At 38.3% G+C, this 24,178-nt stretch overlaps 1 protein-coding gene across 7 annotated transcripts in view; it reads right to left on the bottom strand.

Moving 5' to 3' along the window:
* Positions 1-24,178, bottom strand: part of myo1b (myosin IB) — a 272,630-nt gene that overhangs the window by 224,047 nt on the left and 24,405 nt on the right. For all 7 annotated transcript variants that reach the window (XM_043692877.1, XM_043692881.1, XM_043692883.1 and 4 more), the window contains exon 3: positions 7,768-7,883. In XM_043692877.1, the coding sequence (XP_043548812.1) occupies positions 7,768-7,883 (116 nt within the window). The remainder of the gene's footprint in view (positions 1-7,767; positions 7,884-24,178) is intronic.

The raw sequence follows: 24,178 nt of genomic DNA, 5'->3' as shown, positions 1-24,178 counted from the left end.
GGAAAGGGGAGAGATTTAAAGTAATGAAAATGATGAAAACTTTGGAATGATTCTTAAGGCTGCAATCTCATTGCTATCAGTGTTGGTTGACCCCATTAATGAAATACTACTTCATTCTCTGGTGCCAGACATTTATATCAGAATTAACAAATTACTTCTTTATATAGCTAAATGTTACAATTAAGGAACTATACTTTTCTGCTAACACACAGAATAAATACAGAAATAAACTTATTATGGAGTTTTTGAAGGTTAAATAGGCGGTTTTATAAGTTCACTGTCGGCATTGTTTTGAGCTCTGACATCAATGTGTTGCTTTTCCTTACGTCTGCATTTATGGCCATACCAGTGTCAAGTCAGAAATCAATTTGAGAATGTATTCTTCTTTGAAATTTGTCATCTGGTACTCTTTATATTGGCTCAATTGCGGAATCAAATCTGTCCTGTCCTACATGCCTTCATTGGAAAAAATAAACTGTCTTGTGGAGGTCTATACTTGTTCATAACTTACTAAAGGACTGGCCCAATGACTTGACAACTTTTAATGAGTAACAGAGTCCCAAAAACCAGGGGAAATCAAGGTCTGAATCTTAGCCTGCTGAGAGAGCCGATCTCAACTTCGGGTAGAAATGGGGCACCACTATAGGCCGTAGCATGGCACAGCTAGGTAGTTAGGGACATGGCTTCCCTCACCTTATCACCATCCTCAAACTCCTTCTGAAAATGCACATATGTGAATGCTGAATCAGGAAGAACTTTGAACAGAAAATTCTCCAGTCAAAAGATGCAGCTTTTAACATATATCCTGCAACCTGACATTCATCAGCAAAGTATCATTGCATTTGAAATGAATCAAGGACTAATTAACGACATTGTATATATGGGAATGGGACTTAGGAAAAATGTAAATGATCTGATCATTCACAAAAATGTTCCCAGTGCAGTTCTGGCATCAGGCACTGAAATGCATTTAACAGGAAAAGACTGGAGTCCCTCTGGGCAATAGTCACTGTCAAGTGCCTTCTGTTTATGTAACCATGTTATGAGAAGCTTATGAATTCTAAAATATTTTCTTGGCAGTTCCCAAGTTTTGTTCTTGGATAACATCCCACCGTGATCTGGGAGAGGACCAGAACAATATCAGGCCAACTGCTTGCACAGCAAATCCTTCTTTCAAAACACATTATCGCTGGTATGAGAATTTTTAATTAATTGTTTGATAATTTAAAACTATGCAAACTGTGACAATAAAAGCATCTTTGTTTACTCCTTTTATGGGTTACTTATCAATGCCATAAACAAGGTACTTAGTCATAGAGTCATCGAGATGTACAGCATGGAAACAGACCCTTTGGTCCAACCCGTCCATGCCGACCAGATATCTCAACCCGATCTTGTCCCACCTGCCAGCACCCGGCCCATATCCCTCCAAACCCTATTCCTCTGAACTAGCCGAACAAAGGTAGTGATGCTTATTTGAGATTACCTGGAAGTTGCTGTGTTACATATGATAATCCAAAGGTCACTTCATGCACTCAAAACAAACAGAATGAACTAACAGTGCAACTGCTCAACTTGATTCCATAAGCAGATGGAAACCATCATTCAGGAGAAAGTGGAATAAACCAAGCATTCATTAAATCAAAACCTGCGCAACAGGCTAGTATTTAAAACTTGAGTATCTTAAATTTCCTTTAAAAAAAGCACGTTTTTGGTGGCTCCTGTAAACAATGCAGGAATATCTATGCCTCTTCTCTTTTGATAGAACTACAGATATGATGACTGAAATGGTTATTTTGGCAATAGTTAAAAGTTACATTAAGATGAAGTGCACTAAATGATACAACTTCAAACAGCGTGGGGGTGGGTGGAGGGGAGGGAGGGAAGCCAGTACATACAGATTGCCCTCAAGTTACGAGAGTGCGTGTGTGTGTGTGCCCGTCAGTCTCAACCAAGTATGGCTGTTGGATTGAATCGGACACTAACGTGGAATCTTACTATCTTAGTCTCCAGGGCAACAATAAGGCCATTTTCAGGTGTGAATCTGCCCTCCAAATTTGTGGAGCCATTCAGTTACTCATTATCACAGCCATTTCAGCAATGGAAGGAGTTTTGTTTAAACAGACCTGATGGCATGTTTTGGAAAAGGCCAGAACCACACAAACAAGAGAGGCAGGAGACCACAGTATGTGGAGAAGTGCCCATCCTCAGGTCTTTCACTTTTATCTACTGGACTCAATGAGGGATTGCAGACAGATGAGCTCCCCCAAAACAAGAGGAAAAGGACAACCTCGTGAATCATGCTGACGTACTTTGAAAGTAGTCAAGGAAATTTTCAATGTGTTCCTTCCAATCTGGTGGTAGGGCACAAAGAGGAGCCACGACCAGAGTGATAGGAAAGGAGCAGAAGACTCTCAGGTACCATCCCCCAACATTCCGACCTGCCCAGTATTCATTTACACAGTTGGGTCACTCTACCTCACAGCTCCACTCATTCCTCTCCCTTGAGGCAATTCACATTCCCTTACGAGCATTAATTACTCGTATACATCCTCAACCTAATGTTTTGAACCTTAACATTGCCTCACCCGACAATGGCTGGAAATCTTCAGTGTAACTGATCAAAGTCTTCACGATTGCCAGTTTTACTGAGCAGTTCTCACTATTAACTCACCTTTTCCCGCACACTGGGTTGCAGACAATACATATGTGGCGCTACTATCTTGTTGGGAAAGAGGGAGTCTGTGCACAAAATTACTCATAACCGGTCTTAATTATTTTCCTTGGCTTTCCACTTCAGTGACGGATGTCCAGGAAAGGCAGTTTCGGGCAGTATCACATTAGCATCAAGCCACTGTAATTTTCCCACCTCCTCTCTCCTCAACCTGCTTTTCTGCTCCTTGGATGCTGCCTGACCTGCTGCACTTTTCCAGCAACACATTTTTCAGCTTCACTCAACCACAGCGGAGTTGGTTGCTCTATAAACATGCAGATTGTCTTACTGTTCAATATCTACTTGCTCACAGGCAGATACAAAATCAAAGACATTCAACTACAAAGTGAGAGAGTTATTGTTCAATTGCCAAGGCAAGTCTGATAAGTGGATTATTTAAAATCATGGGGAAAGAGAGACTTTAGTTGAACTTGTGTGAATGTTCCATGCCTCTAAAAACACAAAAATAATTCTTCTTCCAAAGGTTTTTTGGAAAACAGTCAAAAGATCCAGATCATGCAATTCTGGTCTCCCTGCTATAGGAAGGATGTTGTAAAACTTGAAAGGGTTCAGAAAAGATTTACAAAGATGTTGCCGGAGTTGGAGGGTTTGAGCAACGGGGAGAGGCTGAATAGGTTAGAGCTGTTTTCCCTGTAGCATCGGAGGCTGAGGGTTAACTTTATAGAGGTTTATCAAATTATGAGGATCATGGATAGGGTGAATAGCCCAGGGTGTAGGAGACCAAAACGAGACAAAGGTTTAAAGGTGAGAGGGGAAAGGTTTAAAAGCGACCTAAGGGGCAACATCTTTCACACAGAGGGTGGTGCGTGGATGTAATGAGTTGCTAGAAAAAGTGAGTCTGGTAGAATTACAAAATTTAAAAGGCATTTGGGTGGGTATATGAATAGGAAGGGTATGGAGGGATATGGGTCAAATGCTGGCAAATAGAACTAGATTAATTTAGAATATCTGATTGGCATGGACGAGTTGAACCAAAGGGTCTGTTTCCATGCTGTATATCTCCGACTCTATATAAAACTCTAAACTTTCCACTGCCCCTTTCTGCTTGTTGCTATTCTCTGCATCTGAGTCATTATATATTTGTGATCAGAAAGCTGTCTACACTAATACATTTTAAAGCCTGAGTATATAGATATGTGCTCTGTTGGTTATAGCTCAATTTTCATTATTTGTCTCATATTTAAAACAGTCATCTACTACAGATTCAAGTTCCTTTTCTTGGCTCTCTCGACAAATTCTGATCTGTTTAATGTGCACTTAGGTTGCATATATTTTATCTCATATTTGAATATCCATTCAGCCAGATTCTTCCAACTTTCCAGCTCACCAACCTTACAGCCAGCAAAACATTCCACCTTGGATATTATTCAGTGCAAAACTGAATAAAATTGGACAAACCCAATAGTCTTTTTTTGGTCCCCAAGCTCCCTCAATTTATATAACCTATCAACTCCTGCCACCTCTATTTAAGCAAATCTTATAATGCAAGAAGCTGGACATAACAATCCAGTTATCGGTACTTAAAGAAAATTGAGTAATCTGTGCATGCAGTTGCTCACAATTAATGTAATCTCAACCAGACTTGAACATACTTTACACCCACATCCATTACCCTTCAAACCGTGTGGTTATGGTACTGAGAGGTTACCCAAACAGAGGCTGTTACATCCATTATTCCTTCAAGATGTAAAAACTTACATCCCAAGTTTTACCATATCACAAAATTAGGATTCATATGGTAGTGATGGTTTTAAATTATGTTTTCCCCTAGCTCTGCACAGGGATTAGGTACAATGACTAAGCTCAGCCTTGGTGGCACTTCATTGCAGTAGCAAACAGGTAACTCAAACACGCAAGTCATCTGTAACAACCAGAGATGAAAGCTGACATAAAACATGCAGGAAAATGCAGCATTATAAAGAGTAACAATAGCATTACATAACAAAATGAAGTCCTATTCTGACATGCCATCCGAAGCTCCAGGCTTGAATCTTACACTTTTAGCACAATGTCGTTCTCAAGGCTTAGAAAATTTTTGAATAGAAATACTACTACAATTATAAAGAAACAGCTTTCAGTATCCTATGTCTTGGTTCAGCTCTATTCAGCTGCCTCATTCTTGGATGTTTCCACTGGTGACGGAAACCATTTTATATAATTAGCAAGGCCAAATGTATTTTATAAATTAGGTAGCTTTTATTTCTTTTTCAAATACTGAACAGATTATAATGTATTTATTATTTTACATTCTAAAATCAGGCAGGACAGTAAGACAAGAGAGGAAGGAGAAAATTGAGTGACAAACAAAAATGATGAAGCACTATTACAAATCTGGAAGAAAAGTGGTTGAGAAATAAATCATTGGCCTCAAATGTTCACAATGCTGTCTCATTCTCCCACCATAACATCTTTGGAGCTCCTGGAGAAATGTTGTAAGCAGTCATTTTTAGACTATTATTTCTCTGAGAATTGTGCTGATCGGAATCCCATGAGATTTTAGGTGATTAATTCTAAATCTGCTTTCACCCTTTTAAATATTTACAAAGTTTCTAGATTTCGAGAAAATGAAAGACCACAACACTGCTTCAGAGGTTTCTTGGGAAGCTTGTTAATTTAGAAAAAAAAATGTACTTTAAAATGACAGCAACAAGATGAATACTACAAGGGAGAAAGCTTGAATGTAAGCAGACATTACAATAATAAAGAATGAGAATCATTCTGGACCTTCAATCCATCATACTGGTGTGGATAGAATTATTGACAGTTAACAGATTAGCGATTTTAATTGTGTCAAAAGACAAACCGGTGTTTTGGATTGTAGATAAACTTGTTTAAACAATTGAGCCACTGAAGCCAGTATGGTTGCTGCACAGTGATAACAGGGCAGACACATCAACTAGTCTTCTGCGTGTGAAAGCAAAACATTGTAATGCTTGGGCCCCAAAACCAAAACTAAAAAAAGTACTCCACAGGGCAGACAGTAACTGTGGAATTCTGTACTGCAGAGAGCTGCTGAGGCTGGGTCATTAAGTGTAGTCAACCTGAGACAGACACGTTTTTAATCAGTAAGGATTATGGAGAAAACGCAGGGATATCGACCTGAGGATTATCAAGTCAGCTTTGATCTCATTGAATTGTGGAAAAGACTTGATTGGTCCAATGGCCCTTTGCCTTATGGTCACATTTATGGAAAGAAAGAAATAGCAAATGTCTAAGGTTGATTATGCGTCACTAGAACTGAGCAACAGCTTCTCAGCAAGGTGGGGAGGTCAGAGGAAGAACAAATGGAAAGTATGTGTGAGAGTAGGAGAGATTAAATGACAAAAGGTTTCATATTACAAATAGGCAAGGGTGTGGTGATGGATATAGTGAAGAATCAAAAAAATACATCTAGATGAGCAGTTACATCGCAGTCTTTTTCCCTTACACCAAGCGCAAGTGAAGGAATAAACAAAAAAAAACCCTCATCTGTGTACAAAAACAAAATGGGGACAGAGGTTACAATCTAAAATTGTTGCACTCAATGTCAAATCAGGGAGCCCATAGAATGCCCAATAGAAAATGTATTGTTCCTTGGCATCCTCATAGAGCTTCATAGGAATACTGCAGCAGGCCACTGGAAGGTCACAGTATAGGAATAGCATGAAGGATTAGACTGACAAGCGAAAGGAAGTTGGGAGCCATGTTTGTGGACCGATCAGTGGTGTCCTGCAAAAGTGGTTACAAGATTCTGCGTTTTGTCATCCCACTATAGAGACCATCACATTGTGAGCCGTGAATCTTAAACTGAAAGTAGTACGAGTATATTGCCAATTCTTTTGAACGCTTGTTTCCTTTTACTGCTTTCAACTTGGTATCAGTTGCTCATTGTGATTGTGAAGTGTACATTCCAGGGAAACCCCAAATTGCCATAGCTGATCTATTCTCATTGTCAGATGTCATTCTGAGTCATTAAAACTGGGCTTAGCAGTCACAGACCACAACAGAAAAAATAATTTTGATTTCTGTCCATTAGCCTCATTATGCAGTACAAGTCACAATCAAGTTGAGTCATAATGCACTGAAGGCTGAGTAGTTTCTGAAGAGTTATTATTTATGTTGGCAAATGCTGAGTGGCCAATACACATGAGCAGACAATACAATGAAGAGGTTTACAGCTAGTGTGTATCTTGGTAGACATCAAACCTTGATGTGGAGGATTGTCGTCAGATTTTAAGTGTATAAAGATGTAGGGATTTAAAAATGGCAAAAATATTTAAACTGCTTTATGATTTGTAACTTCAAATGAATCTTGAAAAGGAAATTCTGTTCATCTAACATAACCATTACTATTTTGTGTAAATAAATGTATATACACCCCTTTCTAAAGGCCACATTAAGTTTTAGAAAAATGCTGAAAAAACTAAGATTGTATTTTTTTTAAATACTTCCCTACAAAAATTATGCAAGAGAAGTAAAATATCTTGTCCCTCTTTGGTAAGCACGAATCATATTCTGAAGTGAAATTGTGAACTATTTTAACTAAAGGTGAAAGATATTTTGCAAAATCTAAAGGCAACATCAATTTTATTTCTATCTATTTTACATCCACATCTCACCAAACTCATTTGTTCTAGTCAGCAACTTGCCAAAGAAGAACACCCATGGCCCACTTGTCCCAGCGTGGTAGATATGAATGCAAATGATCAAAAAGCAATCCTCTTCCCCTGTTTATGTTACAAAATGCATTAGCAGATGTTGCAGAGACAGATAGGGTCAAATACAGAGAGAAAAAAAAATGCCATATTTAGACTGAAGCCTTTCAGGGTTCAAGCAGAGAATTGAAGAATTTGTCAATGATGGAATAGTTTGGCATACACTTACAATACATTAAACAAATTACAACTAAACTAGGAAAACTGGGTTTAATATAACTCATAAGAATAAAACATTCACATCCTCTCTTCTTCCTTTCATCCAAGTTAAACAGTTAGGTTTGTTTGCTGTCCTTTCACTCAAGTCAGCTGCAGATGATTTAGCTTCACTTTACTTACATGTGAGGACTGAGCTCATAAAAGTTTCGGTTGCGATATTCTTCTACCTTCTCTGGTGTATAGATGGGCAAATGCCTGTAGGGGTTTACAGATATCACTACACTTCCGATATAAGTCTGTAACAGGAAAGAACAAAAATGCCAACATTAAAATACAGTAAATTTTGAAATATATCTGTTCTAAATGATGATTTTCATGCTGTCAAATGAAGAATTAGCTCAGTTTAAAACAAGGAGTGGGAAACCCAAAGTTCAACTGATTGGGAGGATTTTGTTATTCATCCCCACTATAAGATACTGTTTGGGGATTTTCAAGAAGCTCCAAAGGTGAGCTGGAGAAAAATAATTCATGTTACAAGTTATCATAACAGAGCAGTCAGAATATGTGCTTACACAGCATATTTTGATGAACCTGATATATCCTGGAAGAATGAAGGGCAACTTGCATATTGTTCGGAATTTAAGTATCCTGCAAGTCAGCATTTACTGAACAACCTCCACATCTTTTGCTATCGAGGTATATTTCTTCAATATGATTGAGGTTGGCATTCTATCACAATGTTTCAGTAAAGTATTATCAATAATTGTAAAAAAAACTGCTGTATCCAAATTCTCAGATGAATTTTCTTCTTCAATTTATCTCAAATGTTCCCTTCTCCTGAAAACCCTTTTCCATGGTGGTTTAAAGTTAGTTAGTAGATCTGGACCTTCAATATTCATGGCTTCTTTATTTTTCAAAGTAGTGGTTGCTCCTATTTTAAATGATCACAGAGGATTTGGGAGTGTGTCTGATGGACAAATCCACCCAAACAGACACAGAGAATATCATCGATGTTGTAGGACACTCTTCTTTAAGATAAATGGCAACCTTCAATCAGATTTTCAGTGAGCTAACATTGTGAAGACACAATCAAAAGCAGAGACCACACTCTGGATGAGTCACCGAAAGGTCAGAGAGAACATGTGGCTGAGATGCTGACGCTAATTAGTGCTGAAGAAAGAAATAAAAAGAACAAGTCATATGAAGAGAAGAGTACTTCCTGCAGAGGGTGGTATGTGCATGGGATGAACTGCCAGAGGTGGTGGTGAAGGCTGGCACAATTACATCTTTTAAAAGGCATCTGAATGGGAACATAAACAGGAAGGGTTGAGAGAGTTATATGGGCCAAATACTGGCAAATGGGACTAGATTTATTTCGGATATCTGGTCAACATGGACGAGTTGGACCGAAGGGTCTGTTTCAATGCTAAACATCTCATGACTCTAAGGCAGGAAAGACAAGAGGAAAAAATAACAAACTGCAAGAAATAATTGACAACAGAAAGAAGTCTACAATTGACAGATAATATAAACCTCAAGAAACCATAATTTGGAGATGCCAGTGTTGGACTGGGATGTACAAAAAGTTAAAAACCACACAACACCAAGTTATAGACCAACATGTTTTTTTGGAAGCACTAGCTTTCGGAGCGCTGCTCCTTCATCAGGTGATCCGTCAACCACCTGATGAAGGATCAGTTCTCCAAAAGCTAGTGCTTCCAAATAAATCTGTTGGACTATAACCTGGTGTTGTGATTTTTAACTCAGAAGAAACCAGTAGACAAGTCAACAACAATTATTTCTCATCATCACCCATCCCAAATATTTAGCGGTTAAACGATTAAGCGAGGCACATTTTGAACATGACAGGCTTTTCCAAGGGTTTTATGATTTTGCAAATTAAAACTATGAAAATGGGGGCAGTGGTGTGCTGTAAGGTTGCTGGGCTAGCAATCCTGAACCACTGACTAATGTTCTGGGGACACAAGCTCAAATCCCACTATCACAGTTCGTGCAATTCGATTTCAATAAATATCTGGAAGTTAGCCCGATGACCACATGTGACCAACGTCAGTTGTCATAAAAAACTGTATGTCCTTTAGGAAAGGAAAACTGCCATCCTCATCTGATTTGATCTATGACACCAAATTCACAGCAATGTGAACTCCTAATTGCCTTCTATGCAATCTAAGCTCATTTAGCCAATGACACCCACGTCCCATGGTTGATTAAAATCAAAAAGGTCCATAATGCAACATTCCACTTCACTATCCAGGAGAGTACCTTATAAACATGATTTCTGCAGAAATGCATATTCAGCACAAAAGATAAAGATCAACTAATGCCTGACTTGAAATGAATCCCAGTTTTCTAATGGATTGACATTCTTCTCAGCCTTGGAGATTAATTGAAGGAAAGTCACTATGACATTGCTAGGTAGTCAATACTGGTGTGTGTGTGTCTGTGCATGTTCCCCACCATGGTCTTTCTTTAAAATCTCCGAACAAGAATTTTGAAAACAAAACAAGAAAACCAAACCTATCACCATGAATTGAGAATTGCCCCTCAAAAATTATTTTTCATGCACTATGCCCTTTTGCTTCAATGGCTCTTCAGATTATAAGTGACCTAAAAACCAAATGACTATGTTCTTTTGTCAAATATTTATCACACACTGGCTTAATAAAGCTGTATTTGCTGCCATAATATTTTCCTCGACTGTAGATTCCTTCCAGAGTATTGTAATGCTCAGTCTTTACCACGAACAACTTTCCTCAACAGCAACTTCAGAAAAACTGCTCTGAATCAGCAATGTAGCATGTTCTGCACCAACCATCCTGTGGTCTCACTAAAACTACAGATTATACAATTTTGTGCTATGAACCAACACCTTCTAAAAGCAGCTTTGAGAATGCCAAATACACTTCAGACAGCAAAACCAAGGAACTCATTATTGACTTTCAGCAGGATGTTACTCATGCCCTCCTATACATTAGCAGCACAGAGATGGAACGAGTGGAGAGTGTCAAGCTCCTGGGAGTGGTCATCAACAACAAGCTTTCTTGGACTGTTCATGTGGACACAAAGACCCAATAACATCTCTTTTTCCTCAGGCAGCTGAGGAAATTTGGCATGACGGTGAATAACCTTGCCAACTTTTTAGGTATACCATCAAGAGCATTCAGTCTGGATGTATCACTACCTGGTATGGCAATTGTACCATTCAAGATCGGAGACGGTTACAGAGAGTGGTGAACTTGGTCCGGACAATCACAAAGGCCAACCTCCCACCTATAGAATTCATCTACCAGGCCCACTGTCAAGGAAAGGCTGCCAGCATTCTCAAAGATCCATCCCACCCTGGCAATGTTTTTCTCCAGCCTCTACCATCGGGGAGAAGGTACAGAAGCCTGAACACGCACCAGCTGGTTTCATAAGAGTTTCTTCTCTACTGTTGTTAGAATACTGAATGGACTCACAAACCCTTAACATTCGCCTGTATCTGTGTTTTTGTTTTTGCTGCTGTTTACCTATTATTTACTTACTTACGTTACTTAACTATGTGACCTGCCTGTATTGCTCACAAGGCAAAGCTTTTTCTTGTTCCGCGGTACACATGACAATAAATTCAATTCAATTGAGGACAAGTACAGTAGTAGACGAGTTTCAATCTTACTATTCTGAAGTTTATTTAAATCTAAGCATAAGTGAAATAACAAGTATGAGAACTTGCTCTCTGTTATTCTGCTCCTTACCTCCCACTGTGAGGTAAACATAAAAGTGCTCAATGTCCACTGATATCCTTACTACGGTACCAAAGTTTATTCTTAAAAATATCACTGTCTTAATCAATGCAAGATGGATCCTTTTAAAGCCTCATTTTAAAAGCATTCTTCAGCAAATTGAAGTTTCCCAGACATACTGAAGTTACAGCAGCTGTTGATAACATTTATAACAGAAGCATATGCTCTTAGAGCCAGTTCAACATATGTTTCTGTGTAAAGCAGAGGCTGAAGGAAAAACTGCATAAGTGGCAATTATAGAAGTGACTGTGCTTTACAACATGTATGAAATTAATTCTCAGAGGAGGTCTGGAACTTGCAGTAGGTTCCCTGGGACTCACACTGAGATAAACCTCAAGTATTGCCGGAGAACCATCAGTTTTGCATAAGACACCCTTTGGTTTGCCTGAAACCTGCCAGTCTTCCAGTACAGAGTTGGCCTTGACCTAGTGTTGTGGATGGAACATTCCAGGAGTACATGCGGAGGGGTGCACTATAGTTTGAGGCAATTGCTGTAGATGTGCAATGGGGTAAAGCTACCAGTCAAGGCCTTTCAGTCATACTACACAAAGGCTGGAAAATTGGTAAAACACCCCTTAGGCTATATCTTTGAAATATAATGAATAATAATAGTATTAGTAAACATATTGAGTAAATACAAATTAGAATTCACAGAATCTTGCGGAAAGAGGTCATTTCAGCCTATCGAGTCTACACCAACTCTCCAAATAGTATCCCACCCTATTTCCATGACCCTACAATTACTATGCTGACAGCCTGACAGCCCTGGACACTATAGATTATTTTAGCATAACAGTTCACCTAACGTGCACATCTTTGTACCATGGGAGGAAACCAGAGCACCCAGCAGAAACCCACAGACACAGGGAGAATGTACAAACTCCACACAGTCACCCGCTGGGCTTGAGATGTCTGAGGCAGCAGTGCTAACCATTCAGACAATGTGTAACCTGGTTGGATTTGCATTTTCTATATTATTTGAATAGTCATGTAATGTACTTTCAATTTTGTAAATAAAAAGTTTACTTTTGGAAAACAATCAGCAAATATGCAAGATCTAGTTATTTCAGATTCAGGGATGACAACAATATGAAGATCACAAAGAGTGGCGGCAATTTTATGCAAAACAGCTGATGTAATTCATGATATTATTGCTGAGTGAGCCATCTACAAAAGGCTCATTCTGATGGGGGACATTTGATTTAATTTATTATTGTCACATGTACCGAGATATAATGGAAAGCATTGTTTTATATGCCAAGCAAACAATTATACCTTACATAAGTACATCAGGATAATTGAACAGAATGCAGATATAATGTTCTCTACAGAGAAGGTGCAGAGAAAGATAAACTTTAACATATGAGAAGTCAGTTTATAAGTCTGATAACAGTGGGGAAGAAATTGTTCTTGAACCTGTTGGTATGTGTTTTCAAACTTTTGTATCTTCAGCCCAATGGAAGAGGGTGGAAAAGAGTATCACCAGGTTGGGAGGGGTCTTTAATTACATTGGCTGCTTTTGAGAGGCAGTGGGACATGGAGAATGACAAAGTAATTGTCTTTTGGAAAGTTAGAGTATCTGCAGTTTACCAATCAAGTCAATACTGCATCCTTTAACAAAATCAAAATGTTCACGAAGTGTTAATGGCACCAGGTGATAATGTGAAAGAGAAAAAGGAAAAAATCTTAAATTTACACAGATGGCTTACTCCCTTTCTTGTCACACAGATTATAAACTTTACTGAAGGATGCTAGTGTGGCTGATAACTGTACAAAATCTATTGAAGAGACTAATGCAAAACATGACAGTTGCATAAGGCTATGATGTAAAAGGGTTAATGTTCATGTTACATTGGGAAATGTATGTAAACCACAATCTGTGGACAAGAGGAGAAGTTAAAATCCATCTTTCAGAAGGAGTAGACATATCTGTGCTAACTCTCTAATATTCTAGTGATGATGCTTGATCAAATATGGTTGTACTTATTGCTATCATGCAATAAACCTTCTTGCTATCCAGGAACAGTGCCTCTTCAGTATATACTCCTTGGTGGTGTATTCTGTTATTAAACACTAGATAGGCCCAAGACAAAATAAAGACCAAAGGAGAATTGGTGGCGGCGAGCTACCTCAAAACAATCCTAAAACAGAAATTGCTGGATGGTCTGAAAATTCTTACTGGACCCGAAACGTTAACTCTGCTTTCTCTTCACAGATGCTGCCAGCTCTGCTGAGTCTCCAGCAATTTTGGTTTGTGTTTGTTTCAGATCCCAGGTAGTTTTTTTTGATTTATTCAAACAATTCCTACCCATGCCACATACTGGTAAAAGCTGGCAAGTGCCAGAACATAATAGAAGTGGTTATCTGGAAAAATAACAGCAAGATCTGTAAAACGTAATCAGTGGTCAGCACTAACCTCCACTATCAGTCTTCTATTGAAATGAGACTTTTTTGTTGAAGTAGTAGACCACGGACTTAAAGATGGAGGACAAAAACCGAAACATTCTAATTTTAGATTTCATTGACATGGTAACCAGATTCAGTCTTTCTTTACTTGGTAAAAAAAGAAAACAGCAATTGTAGATCAAGTCACAGAATGCTTTATAGGAACTGGACTTCGAGTAGCAGCTAAATTTCTGACTGTTACTGGAAGGTGGAATTTGTTAATGACATTTACTGATGTAAGAAAATATGAACATTATAATTTTGAACGCAGCAGCTGAAAGCTCCATCAGCAATTAATTACATCTTGCCACACTATATTACAATGCTACAAAACATTAAAACAATACTCCCTGCGTTAAATGTGAATACCTACCCCATTTACTGAACACCTCAAATCGAAACTCAAACCGAATAAATTAAAGAGAGGTCTTACTGTATAGTCCTTATCAATTGGTCCATAGGAGGACTCCAGATTCCTTATGTGCTGTACATATAGTGGCCCTACTCTAGCAGGATTACCATTAGGTCCATTTTCTCCTGCACATTTGAATGCTTTACAAGCAGAGAGAAGGACAGTCGTCAAGGTTGAAGTCTCAGAGAAAATTCAGAGATTCAAGGCATTATATATGATTGAATCATGGGAATTAGTAAATATAAAAGAAGGGGTCATGAAATATGGGTAGATCCAAGTAGGATGGATAAGACAATGGTTCTCTAACTCCAAGTCAAACTGCTATGGGCCATTCAGTAAGATTAATCGAAAAGGATTTCAAACTTTCAGAATTGAAGCAGTTAATAGAAGCTGTACATCTCTCACCCATGCTTGTCAGTGCTGAGAATACAGTATATAATGGGGACACAACTCCCAAACCTCATTGTGATAACAATCACTGCCATCTTCCTTCATACTCCGCTCAAATCAGTCTCTTCCTTGAACCACTGCAATCCATGTTTTGTTGTTAGATTGAGAATTTTCACCCAACAACAATGAAGGAATCATAATTCCAAGTCAGGATGCTATGTGAGTTCAAGTGAATCTTGAAGGTAGTGCCCATCTATTTGCTGCACTTGTTCAGACTTCAGGAGAATCCATGGAAAAAATATGGCAGTGTAGTCAGCATGGAAGCCCAATTCCTGAATTTTAAAAAAACCTCAATGTGTGACAAAACTGCTTATGGTAGAATCTTACTCTGAAGAGTAGAACTTGAAAATAATCCTTATGATTTAATTATGTATTTGAGAACTTAGATCTTTGTTTGCTAAGTGATTTGTCAATTTGATATCACAGTATGTTAAGGGTGGAAAAAAAAAGGATGTCACAAGGCAGGAAAAATTTCAGCCTTTTTATTTGAAAACCCAAGGGCAACAGAGTTCTATAATAGACATACAGCATTTCGTGTGTTGTAAAACTATTACACTATGTCCCCTTAATTATCTAATATTTTAACGTTTAGTTTGTTCCTTTCATAATGGCTTCCCTATTTCTATTACTACTTAACCAGGCAGCCAGCTTCATACCTTATATTGAGTCTCAGTTTTCATGATTCTGATGATTACTGCTGCATTATTCATCATTATTTCACAAACCTCTCTCTTTTCATCTTAGAAATGTCACATTGCATAAGTATTCTTACAGCATTTGACATTTCTGCAGTTCACTTTGCAGAAGTGGGCTGTGAACTACTGCTGCACTAAATACAAGAGGGAGTTGCAGAACAAATGCTGTACAACATTCTTAAAAGAATATGGATTCCCATTAGGAAAAAAGTGACATGAGTGAATGGTTCCAGCTGCAGAGCTAGCAAACTGATTTGGTGAAAGTACAGACAAACAAATCAATGGTTTTCCTTGGAAAAATAAATGCTAATAAACTTACAGAAAACGTAAATGGACTGTGTTTTTAAGCAAGGGGCACATAAAATATGTTGGGTGACTAACCACTGCCATCCTACACATTCCCACTTCAGTCTCCATAGTACACAGTAGTTAAGGCACCACAGGCCTGCCAGCTCTTAGGTCTACTGAGGCTGTTATGTGGCCAATTATTGCATACTTAAGCTCTCAATCAACCTCCACTGCCACAAAAAAACTGGATAATGAATGTCTTCGAGCACAGTGGTAGTATACCTGTATAAAAATTGAAAGAACTGCAGATGCTGTAAATCAGAAATGAAAGTACAATTTGCTGGAAAAGCTCAGCAGGACTGGCAGCATCTGTGAAGAGTTAATGTTTTGGAACCAGTGACCCTTCGTCAGAACTTCCAGTTAACTCTGATATCTCTTCAGAGATGCTGCTAGACCTGCTGAGCTTTTCCAAAAACTTGCGTTTTGATAGTGTGACTATGACTGGGCCAGAAGAACTGGGTTCTTGTGTCATAACATATCTGAACAGGTCGATTTAACATATCTATTTTGGACAGATGAAGGCAGACATAAGGAACAGAAATAGTCCATTTGCCACCATGATTTTGCTCAGCCATTTAAATAAGATCATGGTTTTCCTAATTGTGGTCTCAACTCACTTTTCTGACTAGCCCCATTAACCTTTAATTCCCTTGTTAGCAAAAAAATATATTACTGTTTTAAAAACATGCAATGATTCTGCCTCCACCACTCAAAATTCCACATTCTTATAACGTCCAGACCAAAATAAAACCTCTGCATCTCCATCTTAAATGGGAGACTCCTTATTTCTAAAGGAGAAAGTGAGGACTGCAGATGCTAGAGCTCAGAGTCTAGAGTGTAGTGTTGGAAAAGCACAGCAGGTGAGGCAGCATCAGAGGAGCAGGAGAATCGACATTTCAGGAATAAACCCTTCATTAGGAGTCATGGCTTATATCCGAAATGTTGATTCTCCTGCTCCTCGGATGCTTCCTGACCTGCTGTGCTTTTCCAACACTACACTCTTGACTCCTTATTTCTAAACCATATTCCCTTGTTCTCATTTCTACGCAAGGGGAAGCATCCCTCCAGAATCTATCCCATTAAGTCCCCTCAGGATCCTGACAAAAACAAAACACCCCTAATTCTTCTAAACTCCAACCAGCAACCTGTCCAACCCTTGCTCATAAGATAACATCCACACCCCAGAAATTAATCAAGTAAACTCTCAACCGTTCAATGCAATTACATCCTTTCTTACCAATGCACTGCACAAATGTAGCAAATCGTCTCTAGTGTTACATTCCATTCAACTTGCAATACATACCAAAATTTATAACCAACGTCAAGAAAGGGAAGTGGAGTATATTTCTTTCTTTCCTGGGGTGGGATGCGCTGTGCCCTTTCAGTAGTTCCCTCAACAATCATCCCTCCTAACCACTCACCCACCTAAATCTTTGTACCTCCCTCCTCGACCTCCATGCTCTGACCACGACCCCTTTGCTCCAAAGTGTGAATACCTTATTCCATCCCTCCCAAAAAGCCCAAAATTACCCATCTCGAGTGCCCATCACGCTTCTTCATGAGTGCTAGTAGTTTGCCATTTCATCCCAGTACTGAACTCTGCCGCTATTTCACTGGGAATTCTCAGTCCATCAGTCAGACTGGCTGAAACCCCAGTCTGTGTTTTCTCGCAGTAGGGCGGGCCTTTTGAAAAAACTGAGCAGATATCAAAAAATCCACTCCTAGATTTCAGCTACATGGCCCCCTTCAGTAGAACTAGTGTGAAAAATCATGTTAATGCTTAGTATTTCAGTAATTCTGATTGCTGATCTGGAGTGACTAGCATTTTTTGGGGATAAGCGAAGTGATTTTAACAATGAGTTCAGTAAAAGGTCCTGAATCAGCAACACATTCTTGCTGCATAGTTGCTACCAGATCTGTTGGGTACTTCCAACAGATCTAGTAGCATCTGTGCAGCAAGAATGCGTCGCTGATTCAGGACCTTTTTCAATCTTATGTCAGAGCTCCAACACTGACAGCAATTGCTTTTATGTTGCTGCAAAAGTCAGCCAGCAATAGGTTTTGGTTTCTATTGCTCTATGATGTGGAGTTTTAAATACTTGACATCTTTGTTTTCCATGCCAAAATAAATGAATATTACAGTAAATCAGAAGGTTAATATAACAAAATGTTTGATTATTCAAAGCTGAGTTGAATAAAACCAAAGACTTTTTGTTTTCTCCAGTCATTTCACTCGGAAGTGACTGAACTTTTCCAGATTGAGACACACTGGACCGGTGGTACAGCTATATAAAGCAAGTCCAGAATCTAGGAATATTTTTGTTCTCTAGCCTCATTTAGTATAAAACAAGCAATAGATTCATTTTAGAAGTTGACCCTTATTTTTATTGACTCTAATAAGATGTTCATGAACCACACAGTGTTCACGTAGTCATGTACATTTTCCATAAAATGGAAGCAGACTTGAGACTCCGGTAAGACGCACTCAGTGTGAATTACATTGCACATGTGGCAGCAGTAATGCTCTTTTTATTGTGGTTTCAGTTTTCCTGAAAGACAAGAAAGTCAGCAATCAAATCCAACCTCTTTCAATACCAAAATACGACTACACTGCATAACTCATGCTCATTTATTGCTGCCTTTCATCAGTGTTTAAATGTTTACAAAAGGAGAAGGTCACAAAGGATTTTAGATCAATTTTGATCTCCCTGCTGGGAAACATATTTATGTTATGAAATTCCATAGCAGAAATTTCTAACCTAAAAATTCTCAATCTTTCCCAAGAGATCAGCCAAATGTGAGGTGTTTCATTTTGCTAAGACAAATCAGGGGGACATATATGCTTAAAATGTGCTTAATGGTAAGGCTCTGGGGAGTGCTGCTAAACAAAGAAACCTAGGAGTTGAGGTACATTGTTCCTTGAGAGTGGAGTCACAGGTAGACGTGACAGAGAAGGCAGCATTTGGCATGCTTGCCTTTCTTGGTCAGGCCACTGAGCGGAGGGATTGTTGCCGCTGTACAGGACATTAGTGAGGCCACTCTTAGAATACTGTGTTCAATTCTGGTCTCCCTGCTATAGGAAAAATGTTGTTAAATGTGGAATTGTTCAGAAAAGATTTACAAGAGTTTGGGCTACCAGGAGAGGTTGAATACGCTGGGGCCTATTTTCCTTGGAGCAGTGGAGGCGGAGGTGACCTTCGAGAGATTTATAAAATCATGAGATGCATGAATAGAGTGAATATCAATATCTTTTTCCCAAGATAGGAGAGTCCAAAACTAGAGGGTATAAGGTTAAAGGTGAGAGGGGAAAGATTTAAAAGGCACCTGAGAGGGAACTAGTACCCCAAGATCCCAGTGTATCTGAGCTTCCTAGTGTCCCACCATTAGTTCAGTACTCTCTGGCTTTGTTATTGCTTCCAAGTTTCATCCTTAATCTTTTCATTTATTTTTGTTACAATTAAATTAAGTTAACACAATAAATTTTAGTCCTCAAAACATCATAGTATGGTAACCTTCAATATACCAGTGACTCCATAAAGGATGATTAAAGTAAAAAAGCTGAAACATTCTGCAGACTGAATTTTATTACTTATCAATTAAATTGCCAAACATTTTTACAAAACAAGTCAAAGGCCCATGTATTAATGTAGAGTAGCAAGATTATGAATCATGTATTACAATTATTTTTCTGGACATTTGGAGGTACAGTTATAAGGTGTAACTTCAATATTATAATAATAAAACTTGAGTGATAAAAAAAAATTAAAGAATCAATTTGGCCCTTTGAGCCTGCTCCAACATTCCTGAAGATCATGGCTGACTTTCTACCACAACTCCAGTTTCCTGGTTACTCTATTGCTTCACTGAGACACCAAAAAATCCATCACTTTTTTCAGAATGAAACTTTCAGAATTGAAACCAAGTTACTTCATGTTTTTCAAACCAGATGCAAGACCAACTCTTGCATTTAGGTGGTCGGACTGACCTCAGTTAGGTCTTGCCACTATTTTGAACAATCTTAATAATCGATGCCAAATACCCACACATACCCTCTAGCAGACTAGACAATCCTAGTTCTGGAAAACAATAAAGTTTGGTAATACAAACACGTTGGTTTTGAATGGAGAAAGCATATTATAATTTGAAAACAAAATTCAATGCAGTTCAGAAATCAGTACAAAGTAACTGGTATTTTGGAGGTACTGACAACAGTTGGGTTTGAATTAAAGAAAAAATGATTTAACATTAGCAATTGCTTTTACAGCAGTACAAACATATGATTCCAAGTTATTTATACTTACTCATTTAAGCTGCTCTATCTTTCATGTAAACTTGAATTTGCATTTAAATGAAGGCACATTACTGAGCCTAAGCATCCAAATTATACCAACAGTGATTAAAGTTAGTGAATAATGGGCTGCTCACTAATTACAAGCCTAAAAATTCAGATGAAGTGTCTCAGAACTTTAGAAACACTTATTTTCATGTTTCAAGCAATGTTAAGAAACTGAACTGTCAGATTTAAATTGCAGTTGTCATTAGGATTGTCAACTCTGGTTGAACACTCTCCTGACGGTGTCACTATGTGGCCTCTGCCTTCAAACACTCCATCTCCACGTGTGTTACTGATCACTCAACAACTTCCATGCATCCAACTCAATTGGAAATCCAGTGGATACTTTATAACCCAATTGGATAGCTCTTGATTGACTCAAAAAGAATCCTCTCCATATATCCCAGCATTTTCAAAATTAAACAATAGGTTTTAAAAACTTAGCATTGAGCTACATAAGGAGATATTAAGTGAAATCAATAAAACCAATGCCAAACAGGGAAGTTTTAATGAGTGTCTTAAAGGAGGAAGGTAAGGGAAAGAGACAGATTGACAGTGTGGGGAGGGAACTCCTAAGTTTCAGACTAAACAACTAATAACATACAACAATAGTAGAATGATTAAAATTGGGATTGCTTAAGTGAGCAGAATTAGATTAATGCAAGAATCAAACAGACTTGTCGGGAAGATGAGAGATATGGAGGGCAAGTTCATGGAGAGATCATAGTTATATTTTTTGAAATTTCTTTAAGAACCAAGATGTTATAACTATCCTGTATACGGATTGTGCGAATACCTTCGATCCCCACTGACATCCAGCTTAAAAGTCATTTCTTGCAATGTACATCATTAGCTACAAGTACAGCAAAATTTTTCATATCTTAAAAATACTATAAAACCACTAATGACAGATGCTACATAGTCGAACTGTCCAGTGTGATCATGATAAATGAATACAAAACCTATTTATATTCTTAAAACACCAACTATATATTTCTTCAAATTAATAATTTAAAACACCTTGCATTCATTTTATTCCCATTAATTTCACACACCTTTATGATAGGCCAAATATCAAGATATCAGGAAGGGCAGAGCTGGATAACCCATATATCTAGTGACTTTAAAATAATTAGAGCAATGCAGCTAATCAAGCTCTTAAGGGACTGCCACTTCAAATGACAGGTGAGGCTCTACGTATATTGAGCAAATAGCCTGATCACCATCATTAAGCCTACTTCAATCAGTTTTTCAGATCTCATAATTAAATTATATTTGACACGAAAGCCCCAATTCACTTATCTTCCAACTGAGCACCACAACAGCTTATATTTAATGATTGACAGTTTTATCTGAAGATCCAAGTGATAAGTTATCATTTAACTCAAGGACTTAAATAATAAAACTGCCTCCAGTTATAAAGTGCTTCATCTCTGTGTAAAATAAATTTCTCAAGTACACTAATTTTCTCTTCTTTTTTAAAAAAAAGTAGTTTTATTTTCCTTTCTTGAGAAACTATTGAGAAACTAATATTTATAGATGGTGATCACCAGGACTGAAGAAAATATATGAAAATATATGGCTCGAAGCTATAAAATACACACCCTCACCACTACTAATCACATCGTACAAGCAACATTCCCTCCAAGATGTGCAGCCATTCTGAGGACCTGCACACACTACTAGACGTGCTACCATGTTGATTTTGGAAGTCACTGCAGCACGTGGTCTTTGGAAGTCTGAGCATAAAAATAAAGTTAGAGGGAATATAAAGTACCAAATGAGCTATCTGATACATTTCCTGCCAACATCCTCTTTCCTGATAGAGACATACACAGCCTTAGTCTAAGTCAGTAGAAGAAAACCAATTGATGTAGTCTAGTGAGGCGAGGCTCTTATTGAAAACAAGCTGCAGTTTATAGTGTACAAAAACAAAGTACTGGAGGGACTCAGCAAATCTGACAGCTTCTATCGATAGAGAAATATAGCTTCCAAAAGAGAAAATGCTGGAAAATCTCAGCTGGTCTGGCAGCATCTGTAAGGAGAGAAAAGAACTGACATTTTGAGTCTAACTGACCCTTTGTCACAGCTGGTCAGTTAGACTCGCAGCGTCAGCTCTTTCCTCTCCTTACAGATGCTGCCAGACCTGCTGAGATTTTCCAGCATTTTCTCTCAGTTTCAGATTCCAGCATCCGCAGTAATTTGCTTTTATCCAGAGAAATATAGCTGATGTTTCATGTTCAATATTGCTTCTTCAGAACTGAAGGAGCTGGGAAACATCCCAATGTTTTCATGGTTGTTTTTGGATGCATCCTACTGTATGCATTCCAAATAAACGGAGGCAAAAGTGGGAACAGTCTAAGTAATCGATCCCAAATCTTTTGTGAACTCAATAGTCTAACTTTCTTCTTCTCCTTGATCTTTCAGCTCATGCATCTAAAATACTGCTTTATTACTTTAATTCTAGTTTCACAACGCTCCCAGGTTTGTGGCTTTGTTTGAAGTTGCCTTGTAGTCCTTGATTTCCTCATGACCGCTTGCAATGATGACAACATTTGATCCAAGGTGGAAATACTTTGCTTACCTCTGCCTTTCCCAGCCTTTAAAATGTACCATTTTTTAAAAAACAACAATATTTTCTTGCTCACAAAAATTTCAACTTGACTCAATAAGCCTTCAACGTTCATTCAATCTCCACCTACAAACACAATTTGGGACTATTCCTACAGATTATCAGCACCTGATACAATTGCCTTGATGTGACGAGTGTTCCAGCTCCATTGAGATCCGAGCTCACTCTTGCTGCTGAGATGCCCTCATTGAAACATATAGGATTCTTCCGGGGCTTGACAGAGTAAATAATGAGAGGATGTTTGAGTAGAGGAGTAGTGAAGCCTTGCTTCAATTGTACAGAAACTTTGTTAGACTGCGTCTGGAGTACAGTGTGCAGTTTGGTCTCCTTACTTTGGGAAGGATATTATTGCCATTAAGAGAACACAATGAAAGTTCACCAGCCTTGTTCCTGGAATGATAGGAGTGTCTTCTGAAGAAAGAGTGGACAATCTGGGCCTATATTCCCTACAGTTTTGAAGAATTAGGGGTGATTTCATTGAAACCTAAGTGCTTAAAGGGATTGACAGAGTTGATGCAGCTAAGATGTTTCCTGGCTGGACAGTTTAGAACCAAGGAGCGCAGTTTAAAGGTACGGGAGATGCTAATTAGGACCAAGAGAAGAAATGATTTACTCAGACAATTGTGAATCTTTGTAATTCTCTACATCAGAGTTGTGGAAGCTCAATCTTGGAGTATGTTTGAAGAGGAGGTTGATAAATTTTCTACTATCAGTTGAATAAAGGGATAGCGCAGGTAAAAAAGATGATCAGCCATGATCATATTAAATGGCAGAGATGGCTCAGCAGACTGAATGGCCTACTCTTGTTGTTATGTTCGTAAACAATTATGAATAAAGGTAACATGGGACATCACATTTGATGCTAATCCTTCCCTTATCCAATTTTCAAAGATTTGCACGTTCTAGCAACATCACTGCATGTCGAGAAGCAGCATTGATTTTCTTAATTTCTCGCTCCCACAGCCTTGGAACCCTGAGGCAATTGCAATGCTCCTAATCATGAAATTAACAAATTCACTACAAGCATACTATTTCTGTTAATCAGCAGCACAGCAAGAAGTGCTTTTATTTATTCAACATCACTTTTAAAGGAGTCAGTTCCAGCTTTACTGGTGGGGGAAAAAAAAAGTTGGATTTATGATTTGTTTATAACGTGTACAGGAGTTTTCCATCAAATTAGTGAAAATGTTTCAAATTTCACACTAAAACAGCTGAGTTTGCCATTTGAAGCCACTTCCTAAACTTTGCAGTCTACAGGCTCTAATTATTCCAATTTAAGGCCATCGTATAATCTACCTTTTCGACCAATATTTTGATCACACTGTCTGATTACAAGGTTTTTCATGAAATGTGGGATACTTTACTTTGATTTAAGGTGGATCATAAATGCAAATTGATGTTATTCTGACATCTTCAATGCGTTGACCTGACTCTAAATCCTGAATTTAGATGTCTACTAGACTGTGCATTAAA

The sequence above is a fragment of the Chiloscyllium plagiosum genome, chromosome 7 (genome assembly GCF_004010195.1).
Source record: "Chiloscyllium plagiosum isolate BGI_BamShark_2017 chromosome 7, ASM401019v2, whole genome shotgun sequence".
Taxonomy (NCBI): domain Eukaryota; kingdom Metazoa; phylum Chordata; class Chondrichthyes; order Orectolobiformes; family Hemiscylliidae; genus Chiloscyllium; species Chiloscyllium plagiosum.
Note: the sequence above shows the minus strand (reverse complement) of the source record. Positions and strands in the feature narration are given on the sequence as shown.